The sequence below is a fragment of the Rattus rattus genome, chromosome 4, assembly GCF_011064425.1.
Source record: "Rattus rattus isolate New Zealand chromosome 4, Rrattus_CSIRO_v1, whole genome shotgun sequence".
Taxonomy (NCBI): Eukaryota; Metazoa; Chordata; class Mammalia; order Rodentia; family Muridae; genus Rattus; species Rattus rattus.
In genome coordinates, this window is record NC_046157.1 from 43,401,396 (window position 1) to 43,427,891 (window position 26,496).

Here is a 26,496-nt window from a genome sequence, read left to right on the forward strand (position 1 = left end):
CATACCCAGCATCAGGAACTCAAGAGATCCGACGCCCCCAGACCAGCACAGTCAGGCCAATAGGCTTAGGCTTCTGTAATCCCTGTGTTCATCAGGAGAGCAAGGAGACACAGTGCATTCTTGACTGAAAGCCATTTCTATATTATCCACGCAGACTACACCACCAGCCTTCACAGAGTTACATTTCTAAGTGGAAGCCACACTTTTGATGGCAAGAAAGCAAACACTTTCCCAAGTATCTCTTGTGAGCAGCATGGCACAGTGCTTTAGACAGCATCTCAGCCAGCTCTAAAATGCCACTATGAAACAAGGCACGGACAGCCTACAAGAGATCAGTAAGCCAAGGCTCAGAGTGGCTGAGAACATTTTCCAAGGTTACAAAACCACATTACGGGAGACGTGGGACTTGAGCCCAGATGTTTGGTTCCAGAGGCGATGTTCTTTCTGTCCTCACACAAGTCATCTTAGAACTGCTCCAAGGAGGTGTTACAGTTGGCAGAGAACAAGGTCAGGACTGTGAGGCTCCAGGGGGCTCACCCCACCATCAACGATGAGCTCTCCTCTAATCTGTTTACACAGGGAGTTGCAGGGATTGTTAGAGTTGAGGTGGGAGAAAGTATTCCCACGCTTGGAAAAGAATGTTTTGCTATTTTTATATTAAATTAATATGATATGGCTGCTTGCGTCTGAGTGTCTGGGAAAATAAAAGATGGTAAAGTTTTATTAAGGCAGCAACATTTTACAGACAGCTCAGGGAGTGAGTCTCTCTTACTAAGGATACATGTAATAACTTAAATTTGACGACTATTTCACCCAAGAAGGAATGGCCATATACACAAGAAATATGAACATATGACATATGCCTAAACTGATATATTTACTGGATAGGCTCACCAAGATGGCTCAGCAGACAAAGGCACTTGCCATCAAGTCTATCTCTAGAGCCCACATTCTGAAAAGAGAGAAGCAACTCCTGTAAGAAGTTATCTTCTAATTACCACACATACACCAGGGCACATGTATGCATGCGCGCACACACACACACACACACACACACACACACACACACACACACACACACACACACACACACACGGAGGCTAAGAATGTTAATGATCAAGTCTGGGTCTCTCAGGGAAAGAGAAATCAGGCAAAGGCCCGAGAGTAAGAAGGTCATGGCAGGGACAGCAGGACATCATGTTGGACGTCTGACACGGAGAAAAGTGAGTTCCCTCAGCATGTTTGTGAAACATAAATCAGTGGTCCTCAACCTTCCTAAAGCTGCAACCCTTTAATACAGTCTCTCAAGTTGACACCCCAGCTGCAGAATTATTTCTTTGCTACTTCACAACTGTTATTTTGCTGTTATGAATTGTAAAGTAAATACCTGATGGGCAGCCTATCTGACATGAAATCCCCAAGGGGGTCGCAGCCCACAGGTTGAGAACCACTGGTCTACCTGCAATGTTATTCAGCCCAAGGAGAATCAGTGACTGAAAGGAGAAGAAATAGCCCAAGGCAGAAGCTAAAGTCCTGTATCATAAAGCAAAGATGAGCCTTAAAGCTTTCAGAAAAAGAAAAGAAGGCTTGGAAGATGAAGCGTTTCAGCTGGCCAAGTAGACTGAACGGAGAACAAAAGCCTACTGAGTGTCAGTGGCAATGGGTCATGAGTGACCTTAAGTGTACCGCTTTACAGAATGGCCTTCATTTGTTAAAGAGCCATGGACACGAGTCGGAAACACAGGAACCGGACTAGAAAGCATTAGGAACTGGAAGGGCTTAAGGCAGACTCCATACGAAATTTTTGAGTAAAATGTCTGAGTCAAGTGAAATGAGAGACTGAAAGGAGAGGTGACCAGACTTGGAGAGCTGAGTGCTGTCACTCCTGTATATACGTGAGTAGAGCTGAGGCAAATGGGAAGAAGAAGCCAACAAAGATAAGGGCCAGAAGCAGACAAGATAGGACACAAGAGAATTCAAGGCATGGGCCACCAATACCCTGGCACAGGACATGGGGTGCAAACCTTCATGAGTCCATCTTTAAAAGGGAGAAAGGAACAGATAGCTTCTGAAGTCAATAAGGGGCACACATAGCATGTCTTCTATCTCTTTTAAATACAAGTAGACAACAGTATATTGACATATTAAGACTACGGGACAATGATACGATGTAGACTAGATAACTGGTAAGTTTTTCTTGCTAAGATAAAAAAAAAATCCAATGAACAGAAATACATATTCCTGTGGAGAAAAATACATGCCAGCATTAGAAATAGTTAACAATGTTAGAAAGGCAGGACGGCTCATACAAACAACGTAAGTGACGTTTTAGGAATTGGGAATTTAATGATATCTAAATGTAATATAAAATTGTAGCTGTAACTGTTGAAAAGTAAAATAAAATTTTGTATCTCAAACATCTTCGGAAACATCACGGATGTCTTGATTTGATATCTCAAAGTCAAATACAAAACAAGATATATATGACGACATCAAGTATTCATAAGTCTGTTACGTTTCAGACTCCAGAGAGAAAGTCCTTCATATTTTCCCCTTAATATTGAAGGTGTAAAATTCAGGTTAGTAAGATGGGAAGAGGAGAGAGGTGCCCACCTCTAGGCTGTGGATATTTCAGAAAACTGATTAAGAGACACAAAACAAACAGTGTATTTCAGGCCACTTGCTAAATGCAAATTCTCCGACGGGAACGTCTCAAAATAGCAATACAATAAATGCCATGGCTAATCTTTTTCAATAGTTTGTATCCTCAAACTACAGGACTGACGGTGGCATTACCAGAGCAAAGAAGCCCTGGGACTGTGAAGGCCTGAGTTTGTGTTGTTGACACAGGCACAGATGTATCAAGGACCCCACAGCCTCAGAAACATGGGACTGGCAAAGCCTTCCTCTGGGGCCTGAGTGGGAATGTTGACAGTGCGTGTAGGAAATGCACACAGTAGGTCCCCTGCCCCTTGTTTCTGATGGGAAGATTGCTCCTCTACAGAGACCACTCCTACTGAGATAGCAAGACATGCCTATTTGATCCAGGTGTATACCATACGCCGCCCTTGTTAGACTGTGTATAAGAACCCCATCTCCCTGATTAGCTGGATGTAAAAACCTTCCTCTGTTCAACTGTACATACTAAGCACACTGATTTCCAGGTTGCTACAGAGTCTGCATTTGAAAGCCCAGTCCTCCTATTCTCTGCTTTTTCTGTATGTGCCTGTCCATCTTTTCTTCATTCCCATGTTGTCCCCAGTCAGGTGTATCCCTGGAGGCATGTTAGAACACCTATACATGTTTTGATCCCATGTGAATAGGCTGAAGAAACCATGCCAGGTTTCAAGGGGATGAAGGGAGGGGGGTGAGAGGGAGGGAGGGAAGGAGGGAGAGGGAGAGAGGGAGGGAGGGGGAGGGAGACAGAGACAGAGAGACAGAGACACACACACTGACTTACATGGACTAAAATGCCAAAATTTTCCAGTAAAGAGAGTGCCCTGCACCAATGAGAGGAGCCCTTGGTCCTGCCAAGGCTGGATCCTGCAGTAGGGGAATGTCAGGGTGAGGAGGTGGGAAGGGGTGGGTGGTTGCAGAGGGGAACACCCTTATAGAAGAAGGGGGATGGGGATGGGATAGGGGGTTTATGGACCGGAAACCAGGAAAGGGAATAACATTTGAAATGTAAATTAAAAAATGAAAAAATAAAATAGAAGATACAATTGCTGTCAGCTCTGGCAAAAATATTGGTGGGGATGTCTTAATGAGGCAAAAATCAGTTCCTTCCATTGTATTACGGCACAGCACAGAACAGTAGTTTTTGAACTTTCAAGTTTTACTATCTGTGTGATCTTAGAGAAGCTACTTGTCTTTTCTTGTTAATTTAAAAATTTAAAACCACTTTGAGAATTTCAAACATGAGTACTGTACTTACATCATTCTACCCTTCTCTCACAGTTCCTCCCTCTGTACTCCCTCTAAATTCATGACCTATTATCTAATTATTGTTGCATATATGTATACATGTGCCATATAAATATAAATACAACCTAAAGAAGGAGAGTGCCCCGTGTCCTTTCAATCATGAACTAATTGATTCCCCCACATTCGTAGTCACGAATAATGTCATGACTACAAAGTGGTATTTATGCAGCTGCCCAGACCCCAGAATGAGATCCTGAGTCCTCACACTCAAACAGTAGCAATGGGAAGAAAACTGTTGGAACAATAGACCAAGACATGCAGAATGGAAAGGTTGCTGGCACGGAGGCCCTACACCGTAGATGCTGCCATCTATACTTAGTGAACCCAAAAAGCTGTGACCCCCAAGCAAATCTCTAGAGACCGAAGATGGACCAGACTCCTGGAAAGTAAAGGCTGACTTCTTCATTCAAGTCTGCAGACTGAAAGTTTAGGTAACAGGCTAAGTAGGGCCATAAGCAGAGTCCAAAACAGGAGAGTGAGAGGACAGACAGGTTTGCTGAAGGTGCACTGTGAGGAATTGAGAGATGCATGGACAGGATTTGATATTCAAAGAATCCTCAGGGTTTGAGAGCTCAGAAGTAGCTGTGGGAACACAGGGGCAAAGCTCCGGGTACAGCATTGGAAGTGAGACATTTGTGTAGGTGCTCTCGGAGGCCGAAGAAGAGAGTGAGCTGCAGAGCCCAGGCCACAGTTATTCAGCAGGCTACCAAGCGTTGTCTGCACAAGAGAAGCAGTGAGAGGAGTTAGGAAAGCTGAGGGTGAAGCCAGGCGTCCTGATGCGTGATGCATACTGCAATCCCAACACACAGAAGCCTGAGTAGGGACCACAGCAGGTGTAGGCCCTGCCTGGGTTACACAGTGAGGCCCTGTCTAGGAAAAAATGTCAGTCAGTCAGTCAATCAATCAATCAATCATCAATCAAAATAAAAATAAGTCACAGAACATGACCCAGTAGCCAAGCAAGGGAAGAAAAGAAAGGTGATCCTGGGGGTTGGGGATTTAGCTTAGTGGTAGAGCATTTGCCTAGCAAGCACAAGGCCCTGGGTTCGGTCCCCAGCTCCAAAAAAAAAAAAAAAAAAGAAAAGAAAAGAAAAGAAAAAAACAAAAAAAGAAAGGTGACCCTGATCTATTTCTCTCAATAAAGCAAATGTTTTCACTTTCATTGAGAAGGCAGAAGAATACACACCTTAACTTTCTTAGATGTAATTCACAAATTGTACATAAGTCAACATGTTAAAAAGTACCCACGACAGAGATAGATCCAGTAACTTTCTAGTCTTCTCATGGCCAGGTTAATTTAACCTGGAATACCCAGGAAAAAATGCCAGTCAGTCAGTCAGTCAGTCAGTCAGTCAGTCAGTCAGTCGGCTGAAACCAGCTGATTGACTGTCACAAATCACATAAGGAAAGCAAGCAGCAAATACCAAATGCCACAACTATGGTGATACAACCAGCCAGACAAGCCAGAACTCCATTTTCCTAGAAAACCACTTAGGAAGGCTGCAAAGGTCTTTAATTTCCAAGGAGTTTAACCGCTCGCCGGCAACCATGCTGGTCAGTAGGCAGCTTGGACATTGTTGATTCGTGTCCTGTAGTACTCAGCAGACTTAGACGTGAGCTAACCAAACATCCCCCACACAGCAAGGACATCTAGCAGTGACATATTGATTGGTGCCCCCCCAAAGCACCATTAGGTTTCCACACCATTCCATAAAACACAGCTTAATCTTTTAAGATCTGTTGGAGTAGACTATGAAATTCCTATGCCCTCATTTAGATATTTCAAAACTAAGGCAAAAACATCTAACTGCCTCAAATGAAGTTCACGTTATGGTCAATGCAACATTCTCAAGGCTCTCCCACCTCATGGAGTGTGTATGGGGCGTGGCTGGACATCCTAACAATGGAAAATTGTTCTGCAATATTTGAAAAACAAAACTTAAAAGGAAGAATATGCAGAAATTTAAACTCTTCTCTGGGTGTTACGCCATACAGTTATTATAATTAATAATATTAAAAATAACATCAATTTAAACCGTACCTTTACTGCTTCTGATGAAGGAGCATTTTCCTTTTTCTGACTTGTGCTCATGGACTCATTTTCAGCACTGAAAAACAGAAACCACAGTGTCGTCTGAAATTAAAGGGAAATTATTCAACACGTACAGTTTCTCTATATGAGACAAGAACTGAAATCCACAATGGTCAGAGAGTCCTAGGAATAGGCTGATTGAATCTAAACTGGAAAAGCGCATCCAATCCTGCTCACTCAGGCTTCGGAACCTCCTGGGAGGTCATCATGCTACATGTAGCCTTACATTGATGGTCATATCACAGCAGTGTCAGAGCCAAACAGGAATGCGGGTACCCCGCTAACCTGACCTCAGAAAGTGATAGCTAGCACTCTATTCCTTATTTATAGCCAGCTTCTCCACAGCCTGACATTATTTTAGTACCTAAGCTGAGTGATACTTCATTATATAAACATATAGTTTCACCCAGTGAATTCTGGGAATGCTCAAAAATAGATGCCGGTTTATCTGGGCACCTGAGTGATTCAAATTTTTAAGGGCAGTCACTTTTAATTGTCTCCCATGGAACTTCACAGAAGAGCCAAGAAATGACACCCGAAACTAGACTGTTACTAGCAGGCAGATAGATACATGGGTTAAAAATAAATATGTCTGTTCCTGTACATTATTGTGTTTGTACATTTTCTTAACCCTTGATAAGCTGAACACCCTCAATGAAGATCATTGTGGTGGTTTAAACAGGTATGCCCCCCCCCATGTGTGAGAATACTTGGCCCACAGGGAGTGATACTATTAGGAACTGGGGCCTTTTGGGCGCAGGCATGGCCTTGTTGGAAGAAGTGAGTCGCTATGGGGACTGGCTCTGAGGTCTCATATGCTCAGGCTACGCCCAGTGTGTCAGACAATCTTCTTCCTGTTGCTCCCTCTCCAGCACCATGTCTGCATGGATGCAGTCATTCTTCCCACCATGATGAGAATGGAGTAAACCTCTGAAACTGTAAGCCAGCCCCAGTTAAATATTGACATGGTCATCGAGTCTCTTCACAGCAATGAAACTCTTAAGACAATCATTATGGCTGTCTACCACGTACCAGGATTGTGCTTGGCTTTTAGCAAATCAAGACAAGGAAGTCAGGGTCCTCACAAAAGTCTCTATTGGGGGAAACCGGTGCGGAGTCTTTAACAATGCAATCTGTTAAATATTACAGCTCTGAATGAACGAAGTATTTTGGAACACAAAACGAACAATAGCTTCTGCAAGCTTCCTAAAGTACCGCCTGGGGAGGTCTGAGAGCAGGGAGTCACGAATGCAGGACTTTGGGAGACACATGTTTTGTTTGTTTCTGGCTTGCACACAACTTGGGACAGGCAGAGGTCATCCTGGAGCAGAGGAGAACAGAGGTTGATGAATGAATGCCACTCTATGTAAACTGGCTCAACCCGTTTCAGAGTGCAATCTTTCTTTGTCCTGACTGCAGTGTGAAGGCTTTAGAGCCCTGAGGCAGGTATATCCATGGTGACCACAGACCCATGGTGCAGCAACTGGATAGAGGAGTCACGGTAACTTAGATCAGATAAAGACGGATCCCAGAGCAGATGGGAATGGGAAGAAGTAACATACACTCCATAGATGTCTCTCTACATAAAACCAAGTGCTATTCTGGAGAATACCCAAGGAATCAACAGTGACAGTCAGAAGAAAAGAGTATGGCAAAGCACATCAGCACACGGACGACACACTGGACTACAACGTCCCAAGATTCCATGCAGGAACATAGGGACAGAGAGGTACAGCTGTGCTCCCCAATGCTTAAAACATCAGAAGAAAAAGTAAACATATTTTTTAAAAAGATAGGTATGTCAGCTATGGGCTAAACAAATGAAAATTCCTATGGGAAAAAAAAAACAAAGTAATATTGATGCCTCTCACCCATGCCCATCTAAGCAACCCTAATTCATCTGCATGTTCCTCCAAAGAGACATGAATGCCAAAGTAGAAGTTAGGAAGAGGAAGAGGGGAATCGTGCATGTTGGAGAAGGGATTAAAGAGGGTAATGTGTCAGTGAGTATAACCAAAGATCATTAGATGCATACATGCCCTTGTCAAAAATGAGAAAGGATATTGAATACAGGACTGTAACATACATACATGTTTCATAGAATAAGAATTCATAAGTGGTTGCAGTTTTAAAGGAGAGTGGGTTCTTTCCTTAGGTGTTTTGTTTTATTTTGTTTTTACTAACCATGCCTGTTGCTACGAGGTTGCTTTTATCTCAGAGTTTTCTTTATTTTTGTTTTTGTTTGGTTGGGTTTTTAAAATTATGCTAGCCTACTTAAGCTCTAATCAAAGAAAATTAACTGGCAAGATCCATATAAAAATTGGCACACATTAAAGATCAGCTCAGGATAATACTGACTGCGCTGATTGTACAAATGAATCATGGAACTCTATCTTCAACACCCTGCCTAGAAACTAAACAGGAAGTGCCTGCTTAACTAACTTCCACTCCTCAGTTACCTAACTTCATTTTAGCAGGCAGCTCCAACCTGCATGAGCTGCATGTGGCCAGGGTTAGCTGTGAACACGGTCCACCACGGAATTTAAAACTTATGTAAAATGTCATAAAGCTTTCTTTTCTTTCTTTCGCTTAAAATTTTGTAATTCAAGTGTGCAATTCTTAAGCATGAACTTGGTAATCACAAGGCCATGTTAGAATATCAACGGGTCAGACATACCTGCGTTTTGAGAATCCTTCCTATAAAATACATTTCCTTAGTAAAACTAAATAAAACTAGTAAAAGTTCTTCTAGTACAAAAGCTTTCCTGAAAATGCAGCTTCTGCAACTAAAGTAGAAAGTGTGTAGGAGCTGTAATTATCTGCAAGTGCACACACGTGAACACACACACACACATATGCTACACACATGGAAAAAGATATATGACACACACTATACCTACATGCCTGCACGAAGGTGCGTGCACGCGCGCGTGCGCGCGCGCACCCACACACACACACACACACACGGAAATAGTTATACAATACACACCACATACCTACACAAGGCACATACACACATATATACACTACACACATGGAAAAAGTTATACTATACTACATACCTGCACATAGGCACATACACACATGTATACATTACACACATGGAAGAAGTTAAATAATGTATACTACATACCTATACAAGCACACACACACATATACTACACACATGGAAATTTATACAATACATGCTACACCCCCCCACACACACAGAGTCATTAGATATATGCAAATGATTACATAATACACACCACACACTTGCACACATATTTATACACTCACACTTGAAAAACCCAACAGTATTCCACAGAAAGTATATTAACAATAAAATAAAGCTCAAACCACAGCTCGATGCTTCTTCTAGTCTCTAAAACTTATTTCCTATATTTAAACCTATGATTCTTATCTTTAAGACAGACTTTAAAATGTGCTATGTTTTAGCTGAGTGCCATAACATGCTTTAACATTGTATTTAGGCTGAAGAGACACCACAGAGGCAGGAGGGCTAGAGCTTAGAGCACAGCTGGGCTTCCTAACCAGCCTGCTTTTAAAAATAAGTGAACATTGTGGTAGTGATAACCATCATTGCTCAATTAAAGATTTCAACACTTCTTTTCCAAATAATTCGTCTTGTCTTAATTGATCTCTTCTATCTGTAGGACTCCTTTGCTTAGATTAGCTCTTCACAAGAAGGGCAAAGTGATTGTTAATGTCATCATGACATTCTTCTGTTTAAAACATTCAATAAATATTCATTGGTGAAGATGGAGAGTGTCACACACATAGAGACACAAGACAGATGGCAGGCACACACACACACACACACACACACACACACACAAAATTCTGTACCTGCCTGCCACATAGAATCATTTGTCACTGCTAGAACAAGCACAATTCTCAGGCCAACAAACTACTCTCTGCAACCCCACTTCCGCCTGAACCAACATTTACTCATTTACAGTTCTGCTTCATTTGTGTGTTCTTTCTTCTCACTGGACCCAGAAATACCGGAGGTTTATTAGAACATCTGTCCGTCCCTTTGCTCAACTCAAACCTGAACTTTTAAATTCAGTAAATCGATTCTTTCTGTCTGTTACACAGCTGAGGATGGTATGAAGTCCTGTGAATGTACTCTAATATGTGTTCAGGGTTAAAACCTGTACAGGTTAGCAGTTGTGTCTGCATACCCCACCAGAAACCGGGAACCATTGAGAACACCTTGCCTGATCTCTGTCATCCTGCTGTAAGGACAATAAAGACGGCGTCTGATTAAAGGAAAGATTATTCTTCAGGAACAAAATTCTCAATGTTTTTTTCCCCCATAATTAATCATGGATGTTGTTACACAATCCTGAGAAATGAAATATCAGAAAGCAAAAGTACTCCATGAAATAAAAAATTTTAATTGAATAGCTTTTCATACTTTATTTTGGATAGTATTTAAAACATGTTTCCCAGCTTGGTCACTGAATTGTTACGGGCCAAGAACAGCGTTTTAAAAATATGTACATATAACATAATCTCTTAATAGGGCATAGAGGATTGGGGGCAAAAAACACTAACTGTAGAAAGCCATTGTAGATAACCTTTAATTTTCATTTTAAAATGGAGCTACACCGTCTCTCTTACCTGTCTGTATCTACATGTCTAGGAGGGTTCTTATTTATCAGGAATGCACACATCACACCAGGATAACTAAAGGAGAAACTAAAGGGTCCTTTGGAAAGCCGTTTGGATGGTGTTCTGCTGGGGAAAACACGTGGAGGGACATTTTTAGCTGAAGCAGACACAGGTGACAGGATGTTCTGCTACAGAAATACATGAACGGACAGGTGATGAAGGATTCCTTGCTAATGACACACATGTACTGGTCCGCCTTACACTGCATAGCTGAGCTGCATTTGTTGGGACTCCATAAAGGGAAGAGTCACCATTGTAGACACAGATGATACTTGTTATCTTTAAATAGCTTTGTCTTCCTTCACTGAAAGAGCACAAATGTGAAGTCTGATGTAAGGGACAAGCTCTTCATCGATAAACAGCCTTCTATAGACCGAATCTGTATCTGAGAGTCAGAGCCCCAACACGTGGCCTTTAAGCATGTACTTGCTCTGTGCTAGACATAGGACAAACTCCTGGCAATGAAAAACAAAGTGCATACTAGCATCCGAAAATTAAAATGATTTCCATGAGGTTCTGACCCAGCATCTAAGATAATGTATCCTCTTGCTTTGGACGGAGGTCTCACTAGATAAGAGAACCCTTGGCAGGCAAGAAACGTGAAACTGGGCCCAATAACTGACCAACCCACCATACACAGAGCAACCTGCCTACATGTTCAGGCACCCTCCCTGGTGCAGGCTGTTGAGGAGTAAAGGAAAGAGGGGGGAAAAACAAACGAACATGCAGAAACAACAACAAAACAAACAAAAAGGTCTTCCTCAAGCATTTTGCACGTGTCCCAGACTCTCACGGGGGCTGGGCTTTTAAAACAGACAAACATCTGATGTCAAGCATGCCAGCTAAAGTAGGCAGAGGAATCTAACTGTACGAGTCACCGCCATTCCCAGGTGTTCAGCTGAGGTCACCCTCTGGCACATTCTTCAACAATGAACTGAGCGCCTCTTGATTCAGCAGAAACCAATGCCTGCTGGTAATACAGGGAAGAGAGAAATCTGGTCAGGGGAGACCACTACTTAACGCTATTCAGATGGTGTCAGTGTTGATACATAGAGATCAAATACTTATTAGGAAACCCACAGAGAACACTGCACTTCAATCTCAGCAAAGAGCTGTTTCAGAAATGAGCACACAGAATGTCCCGAGTACAGAGTGGGACCCACAATGAGAAATCTCACTGCAGCCCACATTATAGACTATGGCACGGGGCACAAGGGCACGGCTGGCCATGCACTCATGTGATCTAAGAGCTGCTTCCCGGATGGAGGGAGGACGGGCTTGACAAAGCAGCCTTTTACTGAACAAAGTCCCTTGGTGGGGGGAGGGGAGAGGAAGCAAATATTTATGCTTAAACCTTCCAAACATCTTGGCTTCTTTCAAAAATAAACCTGCCAGTGGGGTGTGGTCAGTGGGGAGGGGAAGTCACCCTTGGAAAGTAAAGTCCTCCACTCCCTACCTCCTATAACACTTGTCCTCCCAAGGCATTTTCTCACATATCCTGCTTCTGGCTTTGCCAGAAACACCTAGAATCTAGAAATACACACAGTGTCTCCTGGAGGCTCACCCATGTCTCTGCAGATGCTGGAGTGGACGATGTTTTGACATTTCTAGAGAGAGGCATCCTTTGACGGGATGCCGTCCTTGGCGATCATTCTAAGCACTGCTAAACATGAGGTCACTTGACCTCATTTGTTAAAGTCCTTCCATTTAAGCATCACCTGCCAATGTCCTTGGGGAAATTGGCCACACCTAGCCTTTTCTGATTAAGAACTGATACTCTCTCTTCCATTCCTCTCAGCCCCTTGATGCCTGACCTCTCCTCCCCTCTCTGTCTCAAGGGTCTGCAGCAACAGGACTGGTGACACAGCAGGAAAGGAGAGGAACCCTGCAACACAGCACTGTCTTTCCCTTCCTCACGAGTGTCAGCTGTACCTCGGCCCTGGTCCACTGAGCCACATCTCTCCCTCTGCAACCTCACTTGGCCTGTCCCCTCCTGCCATGCGCCTCCTCACCACATAGACTACCTGACCTAACTCCTGTGATGAAACTTGACTTAGCCAGGGTCTGGCTTTCCTTATGACCAAATCATGCTCCCATCTTCCCAGGACTAGAAGAAAACATGACGTGCAAAAAAAGGCTCATTCACAGACCCACTGCCTGGCTGTGGCCATCGACAGTAACCACAGATCCCTGGGGATCATTCGACGGCTGATGGACTGTTGGGGGAGGCGGAGTCACGGTCTTCACTGGTATAGACATTGACGACTTGCTCACGCTTTATTGGACAGCTTCACAACCCTGACTATCCTGGTGGCTCACCTTAGTTTGTGAGGGTGTGGGTAGATGAAACGTCTCAAAATATCTTCTCAAAATAGACACATGTCTCTTTCAGACGGTCGCACCTTAAGGACAAAAGGTTTTTCAGCAAAAAACCCTCTTTCTGGATGTGATTTTACTAAGAGGTAAATAGGGAGACTAGCTGATATTAGAGGACTCCCAGGCCTGTAATCCTGGGACATTGTGAGTCTTTAACTACAGGGTTGGCGATAAATGAAGACAGACTAATCTAGAGTCTTCTGTGGGAAAGGAAGAAAAAGACCATGTCCAGGAAGTCAACCACAAATCAAAACGAACGTCAGTGCATTATAACAAAGAGAAGTGCACCTTATCTCGCCATTACTCGGGGCCACATCCAGGCCTGCCTTCCATTCCCTGAGCCCCCACTGTCTTAGCCGTCACTATCGTCCTTAAATAATTTATGAACACCACTCTCACGCCCTCCTAAGAGGCTGCCTGCGCCATGGAGGTCACGCACATGAGAGCAAAGATCATTTTTCTCTCCTAGAAATACACCTTCCCACTGAAACCCCCTAAACTCCTCTATGATCTGCTGAGGTCTCTTCTACATGAAACAGACGTTTAGGCAGTAGCTTGCCCATCCAGCAAGCCCTACTCTGCCTCTATGAAGAGAAAAGATTTCCGCATCAGTGATTCAGAGACAACCGACCTGGAAAACTGTCCATTCGTAAGTGCTGACTGCCAGCGGTACAGTGGTACTTGTCCCTTTTAAATGACCATTAACAGGACATAAAACAGGTGGTTATGGCACTATTTCTGGGCTCCAAATGAAAAGGTAACCAGAGGCTGCAATTTTAAGGCAATCAAACAGCATGTATTTCAGCTCCAACATCTGGCATCCCAGTGATTTCAGGAATCTTGGGAGACAACCAAGGGACAGAGGGAATGAGATGGGTATGATTAGATTCCGTTGCTTTGCAGCCTTGGAGAATCGCGTGTTGCTTTCTTCCATATGCTGACCCTCTTCTGTGATTCACGTACCTATGGTGCTTCATTTCCGGCCCCCATCTCGGTCCTCCAACACGACCATAATTACAGTTGATGCCTGCTCTGTGGAGTAAGACACGCAGCAGCGTCAGTCGCTCCTGAGCTGCCTACCACTCACTGGCCTTGCATGGCTGTTCTCCCCTCTCCACCTCACGCCCTTCAGATGCAGTTCTGACTCTGAACATCTGTGACCCACACCTCACGAGAAGTGAAGCGACATCAGGAACGCTCTGCTCTGGTGTGAACTCAAACTGGTATTCCGGTTGTTGTCTAGAATGGGGCGGTTGTGGGTCAAGGGCTCGTCTGAGTGTGAGGCTAGATCCACCAGTACCACAAACAGTAAAGCACTGAACACCGTGGGGGCATCCAGCCAGGTACCATTCAAAATAGTCCTGAAGGAGACAGAAGCCCGAAGGATAAGCCAAACTGTGTCACCCCAGCACTCTACAGAGCCCAGCCCTGGCTGACATTCTCCCTCCACCTCAAATCCTTCCTTTTACTTTAATTTCCAAATGAATATAAACACGCAGTGTGAATACATAAGCACAGGTCTACAAAAAAAATATCCGAAAGCTAAACTGTGTTTCAGCCTCTTGCTGGGGCCTCCCCACTCCTAATTCATTTGGTTGGTGGCCCCTCCCATGTGGTGGACACTTTTCCTTCCATTCTGTTGAGTCTTGTCACCCAACACACAGTACTGTACGTCCTCGGGACCTGCAGACGGTGTCTGCTCACTCTGCGAAGTTCTGGATTGGACACGTTCATACATCACTCCCAGATGTGGACCAGATCTCTGCTCAAATGCTACCCAGCAGAAGCCTTTGACAGTCACACTTCCTTACTCCATCCCGCCTTATTCCTTCACTGTAAAGCATACTGTGCATTAATTTATAGCATTTATTTTCTTCTCTCGTCCAGGAGAATACAAATCCTTCCTCAATAAAGATATCTGGATATTTAAACCAGATTTTGATAAACAATGGCCACAACTAAGTTTTTTTTTTTATATGAGGACTACATTGTAAGGTTCTATACACTATTTAAACATATGTACTATTGTAGAAAATATCAAAGAACTATTGTTAAAGGGTTATATTTAAATTTCAATACCAACGAGGACTTTTTACTTGTAAAAATCTCTGCATATGGTAGATATTCACTCAGACCTGAAATGATATGCCACGTCTCGGAGAGGCTGGAGCTCTGAGAATGCCTTTATTTTATATTTTCATAGGATTTAATGCCTGTTTTACAAAAGCATAAATTACAATTTAAAAGATTTTAAACGACCTAGTACTGGAGTAAAAAAAAAAAAAACTGGTGAGAATGCAATTAAGAACAAATAAGCAGGCAATTAAAGTACAATTATTACACGGTAATAAATCTTCGTTATATGATATGTGCTACACTGTCAAAGGAGACCCTTAGATCTACTTAGAACAACGAACCGACCAAAATTACTAAGGCTTATGGCTTCAATCCTCACTAACGAACAAGAGGCCACCTCCAGCTGGAGCGCATGCCCCTGTGCTTCACTAGAAAGCAAAAGGCAGTTTACACCTCACCTAACCAGTTGCCAGTATAGAGACGTAACGTGGGAAGGTTGGCCGTTACAGGGGAGAATACTCTGATTGGCCATGGACATTTCTGACAGACAGCTTCTAGAAATTACATGACATTAGTATGTGTAATAACCCCCAGAAATACTACTTCAGGTCCTTTGAACTACATGCCAAAAACAAACAAACAAACAAACAAACAAAAACAACAAAACCAGATACAAGGTAAGATTATACCAATGATACCAGAACATTTTGAGAGCCAACAGGAGTACCAGCCTCCTATACCAAGGGTCTTCTTCTCATTCCAACTGCTTCAGAGAACTTGGTACTGAACACCTAATGTCTGTCGTTATAAGCAGGGTCCTTGACTGTTGTGTCCAATGGCAGTAGAGAGAGGGGACAGTATGGAGCTCAGTGCATACTCAATACAGAGCTTGGCAGCAGTGACATTCACAGAGAGTTTTCTGGAAAGTTTTGAGTAAGCACATTTAATTCTGTCCTTTTGAAAAAAACACTAAAGTAACAGAAAGTAAATAAAGGGACGTCAGTTACTAGATAAAATAAGCAGGAGGTACCACATTCGAGGGTTTTGAAGAAGACCAGAGAGACAGAAATTACTTAGAGCAGATTAAACTACAGTGTAAGTGGCTGCAAAAGCAGTTGTCGTTTTGGCTTAGCCTAAGGATTCCAGAAAAATTCCAGTGACTCAGAGGGCAAAAGTAAGGGAAGAAACACAAGGCTAAAAAATGTCAATTCACATCCCAACTCACGTCCAGAAATTACAAACATGTGGTAGGAAATAAGGGGGAAGTCTTCAAGGTCTGGAATCCAAGTACAATACAAGGGACAGAAAAGGGAGTCTTACCCTTCAACCTAGACAGCCAATACGAAGATCTCTAGTGGGACGAAACATAGCAAATGCCCGCCAAGTGGGAAAGACTCTATGTAAAATCTATTATTCACCTTGTACTGGATTAAAAGGAGATTCAATTTTCTCAAAATTTACAAAGGAAAAGAAATGTCACATACAAAAAAAAAAGGAGCCCCCAAATTATATTGCTGGAATGTCAACAGGAACAGAATTCAAGAAAATGGAGAAATAACTTCAGAATGCATAGGAAAAAATAGTCAGAAACGTAAAAACTGAAGAGGAAAAAAGGTCTATTTCACATCTACTATTCCTCTCCTTGTTGGAAATAATCCAGCAGAACTAGGAACTTAACCAAGAAAAGCATGAGATCAAAAAATGGAGGAGAGTGTGTAGATTTGAATAAGGGAGAACTAAGAGAGCAGTGGGGGAAGATCTGGGGTGGGGGGGACTCAGAGGTGACTGAGCAGTGACATGCTGGGATACAGAAACAAAAAAAAAAAACAGTAAACATTTTGGAAACAGTAGTTTGCTCAAGGGGAAAAAAAAGGTCACATCAAGGAAAGGAATCATAATATCAGGACTTAACTAAACAAATTTACACAATAAAAATCTGAAGACCCAATTTTTATTTCACCCCTCAAATTATAGAAATGGTTTTTATTATATGGGTAAGTGAAGGGACTGGAAATGACTAAGTAAAATGACTAGTAAAAGAAGATTAAATAATAGTAATAGTATTAGTAATAATAAAACTCTTGCAAAAAATAAAGGAGAAAAAATTTTAAAAAAATAATAAAATAATAATAATAATAAAAAATAATAAAAAAATGACTACTATTCATCTACCATAATCAGAATTCAGCAGACATTGCCTAAAACAAGTAAATAATAATAAAGCATTATCTAGACATGGACATAGAAATACCGGAAGGAGATTATGTATAACTAAAGCAATTTCGTCCTAAAACACACACATGCACACACACATACACATACATACACACACATAAACACACACACACACACACCCCTCAACTCAACTGCTCCTTAGCCCCCTGCCTTCCGTCTTGGTTTTAGGAGAGAATCTCTCATGTGTGCTGTGGAAGCAGCACCTGTGGATAAAAAGCCGATAGCCTATTTGTTAGCGTAGGCAGGACTAGAAGCTGTAATCTAAGACACTGATCCCGGGTGAAAAGGCCCACGGTTACAAAGTGTGCCCACAGTGTGGTATATGTCTGTGATGCCAGTACCAGAGAGGCTAAGGCAGGAAGGGAGGTCTTACGTTTAAGGCCAGTGCGAGCTACTCAGTGGGCCTGAGGCTAGCCTGGGTTTAAGAGTGGCATCCAGTGGCAGAGAGAAAGAAAAGGGGAGAAGGTGGTAAACAAAGGGAGAGTTGAGAACTGGGTCGCACAGTGTGCGCACGGCTGGATTCCCAGAACCTGGGAAACTGCCTGGCACAGCTGACACCCGATTCTTCTGAACAGGAAGCTTTCAAGTCATGTGATCCACAATGTGGGCTCACCCGAGGGGGTGGGGGATTAGCCAAGGCCTTTTCAAGTATGACTTTTCCAATAAAACAGCACTCTTCCTACTACTCTATAAAAGCGCTTCACTCCACACACACCTGCTAGCCTGAAGAGACTTGGCTGCCATGCTTACACTGGAGCCTGGGACTTAAGAGCCAAATCCCTTTTACTGTACCTCAGGGCCTAGTCAAGGTGGGTTGGCGGATGAGTTAAGAGTTTTGTGGTTTCGTCTGTTCATTCAACCCAGGTTTACATTATAGATTAATAGTACATAAGTCGGGCTGGAGACATGGCTCAGTGGTCAAGAGCATTGGCTGCTCTTCCAGAGGTCCTGAGTTCAACTCCTAGCAGCTCACAACCATATGTAATGGGATCTAATGCCCTCTTCTGACACTGTTTGTGTACTCGTACATAAAACAAATAAATAAATCGTTAAAAAATAATAATATGTAAGTCTCAGTTATACTCTTAGAAAGTATCGGGAAAAAAAAGAAGAAAAGAAAAAGGTCCCGCAGTATACATTCTACGACTGCTTGCATCCTTAATTCGGATTTTTCCTTACTTGAAAGAAAAAATTATGTTCTGTTCTTCTTGCATCGATCATTTTTAAGTTTTCTTCTTTCGACAAATGTTCACCAGGTCTCAAATCGATCTCTTTTCTTTCTGTAACAGGCAATCCACACACCACACACGTTTCAAGCGTGAAGAGGTGCACCAGGAAGGCCTCCCGGTACCCAGCCCTTAGCTCCACCCATTCACTGAGAACAGGCAGCCGGGCTCTAGCAACATCACTTCATTGCCTCCCCTTTTTGGCTTTGCACCTTGTGCTCTTTCTTTTCTAACACACCTTGGAGGTGTTTCCTTAAGGCATACAGCAAGTCTTGTCATTCTTTCCAACAGGTACATGATATTAATAAAACAATATCAGACAGATGTGCAGCTTATTGGTTAAGCCGCAACCCACTCTTTTGTCCTTTTGCTATTAAAGTAACACCACACTGACAAAACTCTCCCAAGCAATTTTATCCTGTTACAAACTTTGTATGGGTGATGGAATTCCTATGGAGAGCTGCAGAGTACATGGGTCTCTAACCTCATAGGAGACTCCTGTTTCCCTCCAAAGTAGTGTGTCAATTTACTCCTGTGTTAGTTAACTTTTAAATCGAAGGGGCAGAACACCATGACCATGGCAATTTACAGAATTCATTTAATTGGACGTACACTTTCAGGGGGTTAAAGTCCACAAGAGCAGAGCAAAGACACGGTGGCAAGAAGAGCTGAGAGCTAACATCTTGATAGCCAACAGCAGGAGCTTTTGAAAGGCTGGGTAGCAATACCTCTAACAAGGCCACACCTCCTAATCTTTCTAAACACTTCCCACCAACTGGGGGCCCAGTCCTCAAAAGCATGAGTATGTGGAGGTCATTCCCATGCAAAGCCTCCCTCAAGGAGCACACGAGCAGGATTCTGGTCATCCATTTCTAACCTGAGTTTTGCTGATCAAACAAGCAGATCATGCCGTCTTCCTACGGTTTTAACTTCCATCTCTTTGAAGGAGACTGGCTGGCTTGTGCATGTATTTAAATATAGATTCATACTTCACATGGTATAATTTACTCTCCTCTCCAAGCTCAGAAGACTCTAAGTGGATCGTGCAGACACTCACCCAGTGCACCTGGGCAGATGTCTAGCTGCCTGCCCTTGTCTATTGCTTCTATCCAAACCGTTTTCCAAGGAGTTAAACAAAGACTAACGCTACATAATGGAGGCCTCGGATTCAAAAGGAACCACCTGACTTCTGATTCTACCACTGCTACCGTGAGTCTTTCGATTAGCCAGGACCTCTATCAAATTCTTCAATTCTACGTGCGTGTGCAAGATAAAAGTAAAGAAACATCGACCAACTTTGCACAGAGGATTTTCAAGGCAAAAAGAAACCATTTCCATGCACAGGACTCTCAGCAAAGGTCAGTTTCACTGTGTCATAACGAATCTGCCAGGCAGAAAAAGAATAAAACCTAGTTGGCTAAGCACACAGCTGTTTCTGTGCTTTGGGACACTTCCATGAAATACTTCCAGAAGTAAAACACTGAGGGAGAGACCGAGCAGAGTTGTTCCATGCTTAGCTAGCAACACCTGCCTGGTAAACGCTGGGCCTGAGTTCTCTCTAATTGCAAACCTTCAACAGATTCGTCACAGGCATCAAACTACTCAGTGAATAGATCACTGCCCACTTGGGACGCGCATTCCTCAGGGAATGCACTTTTCTCGATCCACCTATGTATAAATTCTTGGCAAGCCTGCAGAGTCAAGGAAGAACAAGAGGAGGAGAGAGAAAGCATGGCTGCTCACCTCAGGCTACAGTATGACTGCATTTCCCACACTCTTCTGAATCAATACTAACCAGGGAAGAGATACTGTGAGGTTTGAGGCCCAATGAAAATTTTTATTCAGTATGTGGCATTGATGAAGAAATATGGGCCAGTGAGATGGCTCAGTGGGTAAAGGTGCTTGCAGTCAAGGCTGATAACCTGAGTTCAATCCTAAGGACCTTGGGGTCGAAAACAAAAACGGACTCCTGTAAGCTGCCCTTTGACTTCCATACATGGGCATCCATGAACACATACACACATGCAAATAAAATACATGCAAAAGATATTTTCTAAACCAGAAAATTATCTGAACAAATCTCCCATGCCAAAAACATACTTAGTTTACATTGAGTTTATCTTAAATGCATATACAATATATATAGAATATATAACATAAAAATATAGATACACACATATCCTACTTTCTGAGCTACCGAGGTCAGTTTTTAGTTAGGCATCCTTATATGCTACCCACACCGCAGCGTTATATCGAGAACATCCACACAGAGCAACCACCCCAGCTCCTAGAGTTAACAGACTCTGATTACAGTTTCTTCAACTTTCAGTTCTCGCTAGCTCGCTCTTTTCAGTGGGGTTCCTGGGTTGAATTACTCTCAAGCGATTCTTCCCTGCCACCACTGTTTTACTCAGCATTGCTAATATAGCTGATCTTCCACTCATTTCACTAAGACTTTGAGGAGGGAACGCAATACTTGGTTGAGGGATTATTTTCTGCTTTGCAGATGGTCGTGATTCCTTGTGTGCATTTTCCACTAATGAATACAAATGCTAAAAACATCTTTGGCTCAATAAAGTCAGGGGTTCTGATTACAATTCCAGCAGAGTTAGATTGCACAACCGAATCCTTTCCCGAGGAACCCCACAACAAGAATTCACAAATGAGCAATCCCACGAGCGTCCCATGAAAACCCAAGAAACAAAACAAAAATAAATAAATAAATCTCGATTACAAAAGGTAGTGTTGTCCTGAAACTCTGAAACAGCTTACCTTTCCTCTCTGAGGCCAAGAGTAAGTTCCATGATCTGAGTTATCCTGGCAGACCAGTACACACCCCTGAGAGCTTCTAGAATTTACTAGGCAGTTTTACTACTTCAAGTATGAATTGCTGGCACGGCATAGGCATGTCCTTATTCTTTCCAGCTTAACCAAAAAGCCAAAAACTCTCAGAATCATTGCTTTTTTTTTTTTTTTTTTTTTTTTTTTTTTAAGCAATCCTATCTTCAACTCTACAGCCCATTAGCTTCCTGACCTCTGTCATTCAATGCTCCCAGCTGTGATGATGACAGGTCAAACACCATCCAAAGCCTACTGGGTGAGTAGAGAAAGTACTACCCTTGGCTGAAAATCACTAATGACCTCTTTAATGCCCTACTCAGCAAGCACAGATCCACTTATCTACGTTTGGGGAAGACAGAAGAGTCACCCCCCCTCCCCGACCTTAAGTTTAAGGAACCTGTCATACCCTCTTCTCTCATGGACACACTAACAGTTCACAGAGTGTGGAAGTCCCAGATCCCACTCTGAAACAAAGAGCTTCTTTATTCAAATGTGGATTTTGTTTCTTTGTTTCCTTTTCAGACAGGGTCTCCCACAATGCAGTCCAGAATGATCTGGAACTCATTACCGCATTCAGGCTTGAATTCGAAGCAGGCCTCCTGCCTCAGCTTCGGGAATGGCAGGACAATCAGAATGATCCAACAGGCCCAGCTTTTAGCTTATGTTGAAAAAGTATGATTTTGATGGGTGGAGGGAAGAGTGGCGTTTATGAACCAGAGCAATAATCAGAGACCTATGTTCAATTCTTAGGCCCTGACTCTTGCCCCGCCTTTGATCACAGGCCTTTCTCCACTGGGAGTGTTCTCCACCCCCTTCCCATCCTCCTGCCTGAAAGGATTTTGAGTTATCCAAATGACCAGACATGGGCATCGAATGTCCTGCAATGGACAGAAAAGTCCAGTTTAAAGAACTGTCACCCCCCAATACAAATAGAATCCACCCTTAAGAACTGTCCCATCCTCAGTGTCCTCAAAATCATAAGAGGCTGCTAAGTGTAGCACCCCTTTAGCCTATGGGTAAGGTATACTCAAGCAAGAGTTCTCTGCCCAGGGCAGGTACACAATTGGTTCTTGAGAAATGTTCTTGCCATATGGTATTAGCTCCCTTCTGGCTTATAGGTATTGCATGGAACCCATAAACAGGTCGCCACCACGTGTGACCCAGCAAGGACACAAGCTTGTGCAGTCATTTTTCCAAAGCAGCTAAAATAAGAAGGCGGGCGTTCACCTGCAGACTTCTGCATTCCAACCCTATCCATTCAATACACCCATTTTTAAAACATTCCAAAACTCCCAGTGAAGACCCAAACATTTTCTCCAGAGACCAATTCTAACCTAATTTTCTATATGCCTCTCTCTCTGGGCCCTACCAACATACATCTCCTAACAGACCTTAAAATTCTTGCAGACTCATAGGGTCTCTTAAAGTCACCTATGCCATAAGACACCCCCTCTGGGCTCCCCTCTCTCTTCTAATGAATACAGTCTCCCACCCGAACCCTAACAAGACGGCTTATCAAAATGAGACACGCTGACATCTGGGAGTTCTGAAGGTTGCCTGTGAAAGCTTTCAGTTACATTATGTAGAGTTTCCATATCTAAATAACCAGTGCTACCATAAGCACTTCCCAGAACTGCCTGACTAACACATTGGTTTAAATACTCAGCAAAGGTGATCTTCGCCTTCCTTGATGGCTGAAGGCGTAGTGTGAACAGAACAGCGGCAAACTCAATAAATAAAGGATGTGTTCACACCAAGGGAAGCCCCAGCAACACCCAGCACACAGAAATAACAAAGGTGGTCTCAAGCTTCAAGCAGGGGACTATCCAGGAACTCCACTAGTGTGGGGGGACATTACAGTAGAGACCTGGCCACCTCTCCAGACCCTGTGTTTATTCTAACTTATCCCCGTCAGCCTTTTGCTTTCATTGGTAGCAAACGAACAACTGTGGAGGGGGAACGATGGCATAAATTTGACTTTTTCATTAGTCCCGTTAATGTATATGTTTCATTTTAATTCTGTTCTTAAGAAATTGCTAGGGGGTTCTGTTCTTAAGAAGAGTGCATCCTGTTTTGTGTGTGGGCATGAGTACACTGAGGAATAAAGCACTCATAAGCCAACACAATGAGTTCAGGCAGGAAAGGAACCTATGGTGCAAGCCTGAGAAAATCCACTTCATCCCAAGATATGCACAAGCACACACACAAGGCAGACATGAATGGGTCTTGAGCATCAAGGGGTCAGGTCGCAGCTCAGGTGAAAAGTAGCTATGTAACTTCGAACAGCGCTCTTTAAAACTGCCTTTGCTTTTGTTCTTACAGTAAACTACAGATTGTGATCATCCAAGTTTGTGGAAGGCTGTGCCAAATCGCTTCCTAAATCCTGGACTACTAGACACGTTACAGGTTGTAATTACTGTTTTTATGCGGGAGACCTTTTCTTGGCTACCCACGATTACAAGCAAAGTCACATCGACTGGACTGGCCTAAAACCACTATTGCAAAAGACCAACCCTGCTCTCATTGAAAGGTTTTACTGCCACAAAGAGAAACAACCCAAGTGCCCTTTCAGTTTGAAATAGGATCACAGTGACAAATCCCAGTTCTGTTCCCAATCTTGTCACCACCAGCAATTGTTCTATTCCTGGGACGATGGGACCTACTGAGCGGTTCCATTTGTTGCATTACACGTTCAATAACAGCTTTGTGTTTGTTTCTATCTGTGAAAAGAAAGATTTACGCTCATATAAAACAGCTAAACACCAGCACACGAGGGATTATCTGCAATCCCCTTAACATCTGGCCAGTTCTAAAACAGATGAGAACAAAATTAGTGCTCGTGTAAGCACAATTAAAACCACATCGTGAAAAGCCATAGCCCGGGCCTATCAGTGGTGAGGAGAGACAGAAAAGGATAGGTGAAAAGGATCTATCTAGCTGCTGGATTAGTCAGCCTGGGGCAGAAAGAGTTCAGAATGGAGGAGTGCCTGCCTTAAAAGGGCAAATAGGCCAGGGGAGCAGGCAGGATTTCAGGACAATGCTGATAGGAGCTGGCCTGCTTACTCTCTTCCACCATTCTCAAGTTTCCAAAGGGTGCTGAGTCTGCCGCTTTCAGATCACTGAAGTTTGTTAGCGAAGTTAGAGCCACGACAGGTGAGGCACGACAGATTCCAAAACTACCGGGGAAACTTCGAGTCTTAAAAGCATCAACAACCAGGCCAATAGTATCTGAAACTTCCAAGTAGGATAGCCAGTCAATTATAATCGGCCATTTCTTGGAAAGATGCATTATGCTAACAGGTGCTTACAGTAGAACATGTTCCACAGTTAGGAAAACCGAGGAGCACGAAGGGCTAACAACAAATCACAAACCCTAAATAGTAATGGAACTAGAAGCGTCAGTGATTTCCGATCCATTTTTCTTTGAAGTCCATCAGCAAGTCTTTAGTCTGAGGTAAATATAGCTCTCTAGAGGGCAACCTTCCAAGGACATGGGTTACAGGTTCTTCTGGTGCAAGTGAAGTTGGCCTCACTTCAAAAAAAGAGGGAGAGAGAGAGAGAGAGAGAGAGAGAGAGAGAGAGAGAGAGAGAGAGAGAGAGAGAGAGAGAGAGAGAGAGAGAGAGAGAGAGAGAGAGAGAGAGAGAGAGAGAGAGAGAGAGAGAGAGGAGAGAGTTACCTCCTTTCGGAGATGAGGAAATTAAAAAAAAAAAAAAACCAGGCATTTTAATGAGACGAATTTTTAAAAATGTCAGTCTTTAAAGCAGCAGGAGTAGAGAAAAAGAGGTTATGGAAAGAGTGCGCATAATAATCATTAAACTAAGCCAGCTCTCAGCTCCAGCCCCGGTTCCCCCAAATCGGAGCGCCTCAGTCAGATGTCCCAAGTGGGAGAGAGAGGAAGGAGGAAGGGCGGCAACATTTAAACTGTAAACAAATCTGGCGAAGACTCCAGAGTCTGGAAGTAGTCTCGGAAAGCTCTTATCGCAACTCTCTTAGGAGTCACTTCGAGAAAACCTTAAGATGACAAAGCACGAAGCGGAGGGGCGCAAGGCTCCCTCGGCCGCTGCACAGCTTCCCACGAGTGGAGGGGACAGAGCCCGGAGCCCCGATGGCGGCGGGAAAGGAACCGGCCGGGAGCAAGAACTTCCCCAGATCTAAGCCACCCAGGGCGGGACGGGAGGAAACCCGAGCGAAGGAGGAAGGAGCGCACAGCGCCCCCGCGGCTCCCACCTGGCTGCACTCCGGTTCGCTCCCGCCGGCTGGCTGGTCCCCGGCTTCTCCTCCTCTTCCTCTTCCTTGTCCCGGGAAGGGTTCCGCGGAGCGAAGAACCGAGAGAAGCTGTGCCAGGGGGCGCTGCCCCTCCTGCGGCCGCCGGACATCTCCCCGCGCGCCGCCGGGCCGTCCGCGGGCCCCGACGAGCCGCTGGCCGGAGCGCGGGTGGCCGCAGCCCTGGCTCGCAGAGCACAGCGGGAGTCAGCGCGGGCGGCCGGCGCGGCTCTTCCAGCCTGGCCCGCACGAGCGCTCCCGTGCGACTCCTCCTCCTGCCCGCGCCCGGAGCTGCCCGCCCCCGGGAGGAGCCAGCGGCCGCGACCGCCCCGTCGGCCGTAGCTCTCAGGTCCCGGAGAAGCAGCCTGGGGATGCTAGGCTCCGGCTTCCCGCTCAAACCACCACGGCCAGCAGCCCACTTGGCTTGGCCCACACAAACTGTAAATGCCTTGCTTCCCTTCCCTAGTTAGGGTCGTTTTAAAACTGGGTAATCAAGTCTGGGGAAACACCTGGCAAGATGCAGCACCAGCTTGCCTGCCCTGCAGCCCTGCAAGCAAAACACAGCCTTTCTAAGGACAGTTTCAGCCGGCAGGGGAGAGCCCATCTGTCCAGCTGTCAGCACCTTGTTTCTGCTTCAGCTGGCTCAGATGTGGAGTAACTAACTCACCCAGGTGTGCTTCAGCTCTCACCCTTCCCCTATGGGCCACTCCCAGAATCCTTTT

General features: G+C 44.0%; 1 protein-coding gene across 1 annotated transcript in view; it reads right to left on the minus strand.

Moving 5' to 3' along the window:
• Positions 1-26,021, minus strand: part of Crybg3 (crystallin beta-gamma domain containing 3) — a 102,888-nt gene extending 76,867 nt beyond the window's left edge. The window contains exons 1-2 of the mRNA XM_032900330.1: positions 25,739-26,021; positions 6,026-6,092 (exon numbers count right to left, since the gene is read on the minus strand). Coding sequence (XP_032756221.1) covers positions 6,026-6,092; positions 25,739-25,887 — 216 coding nt within the window. The 5' untranslated portion in view covers positions 25,888-26,021. The remainder of the gene's footprint in view (positions 1-6,025; positions 6,093-25,738) is intronic.
• Positions 26,022-26,496: the final 475 nt, after the last annotated feature.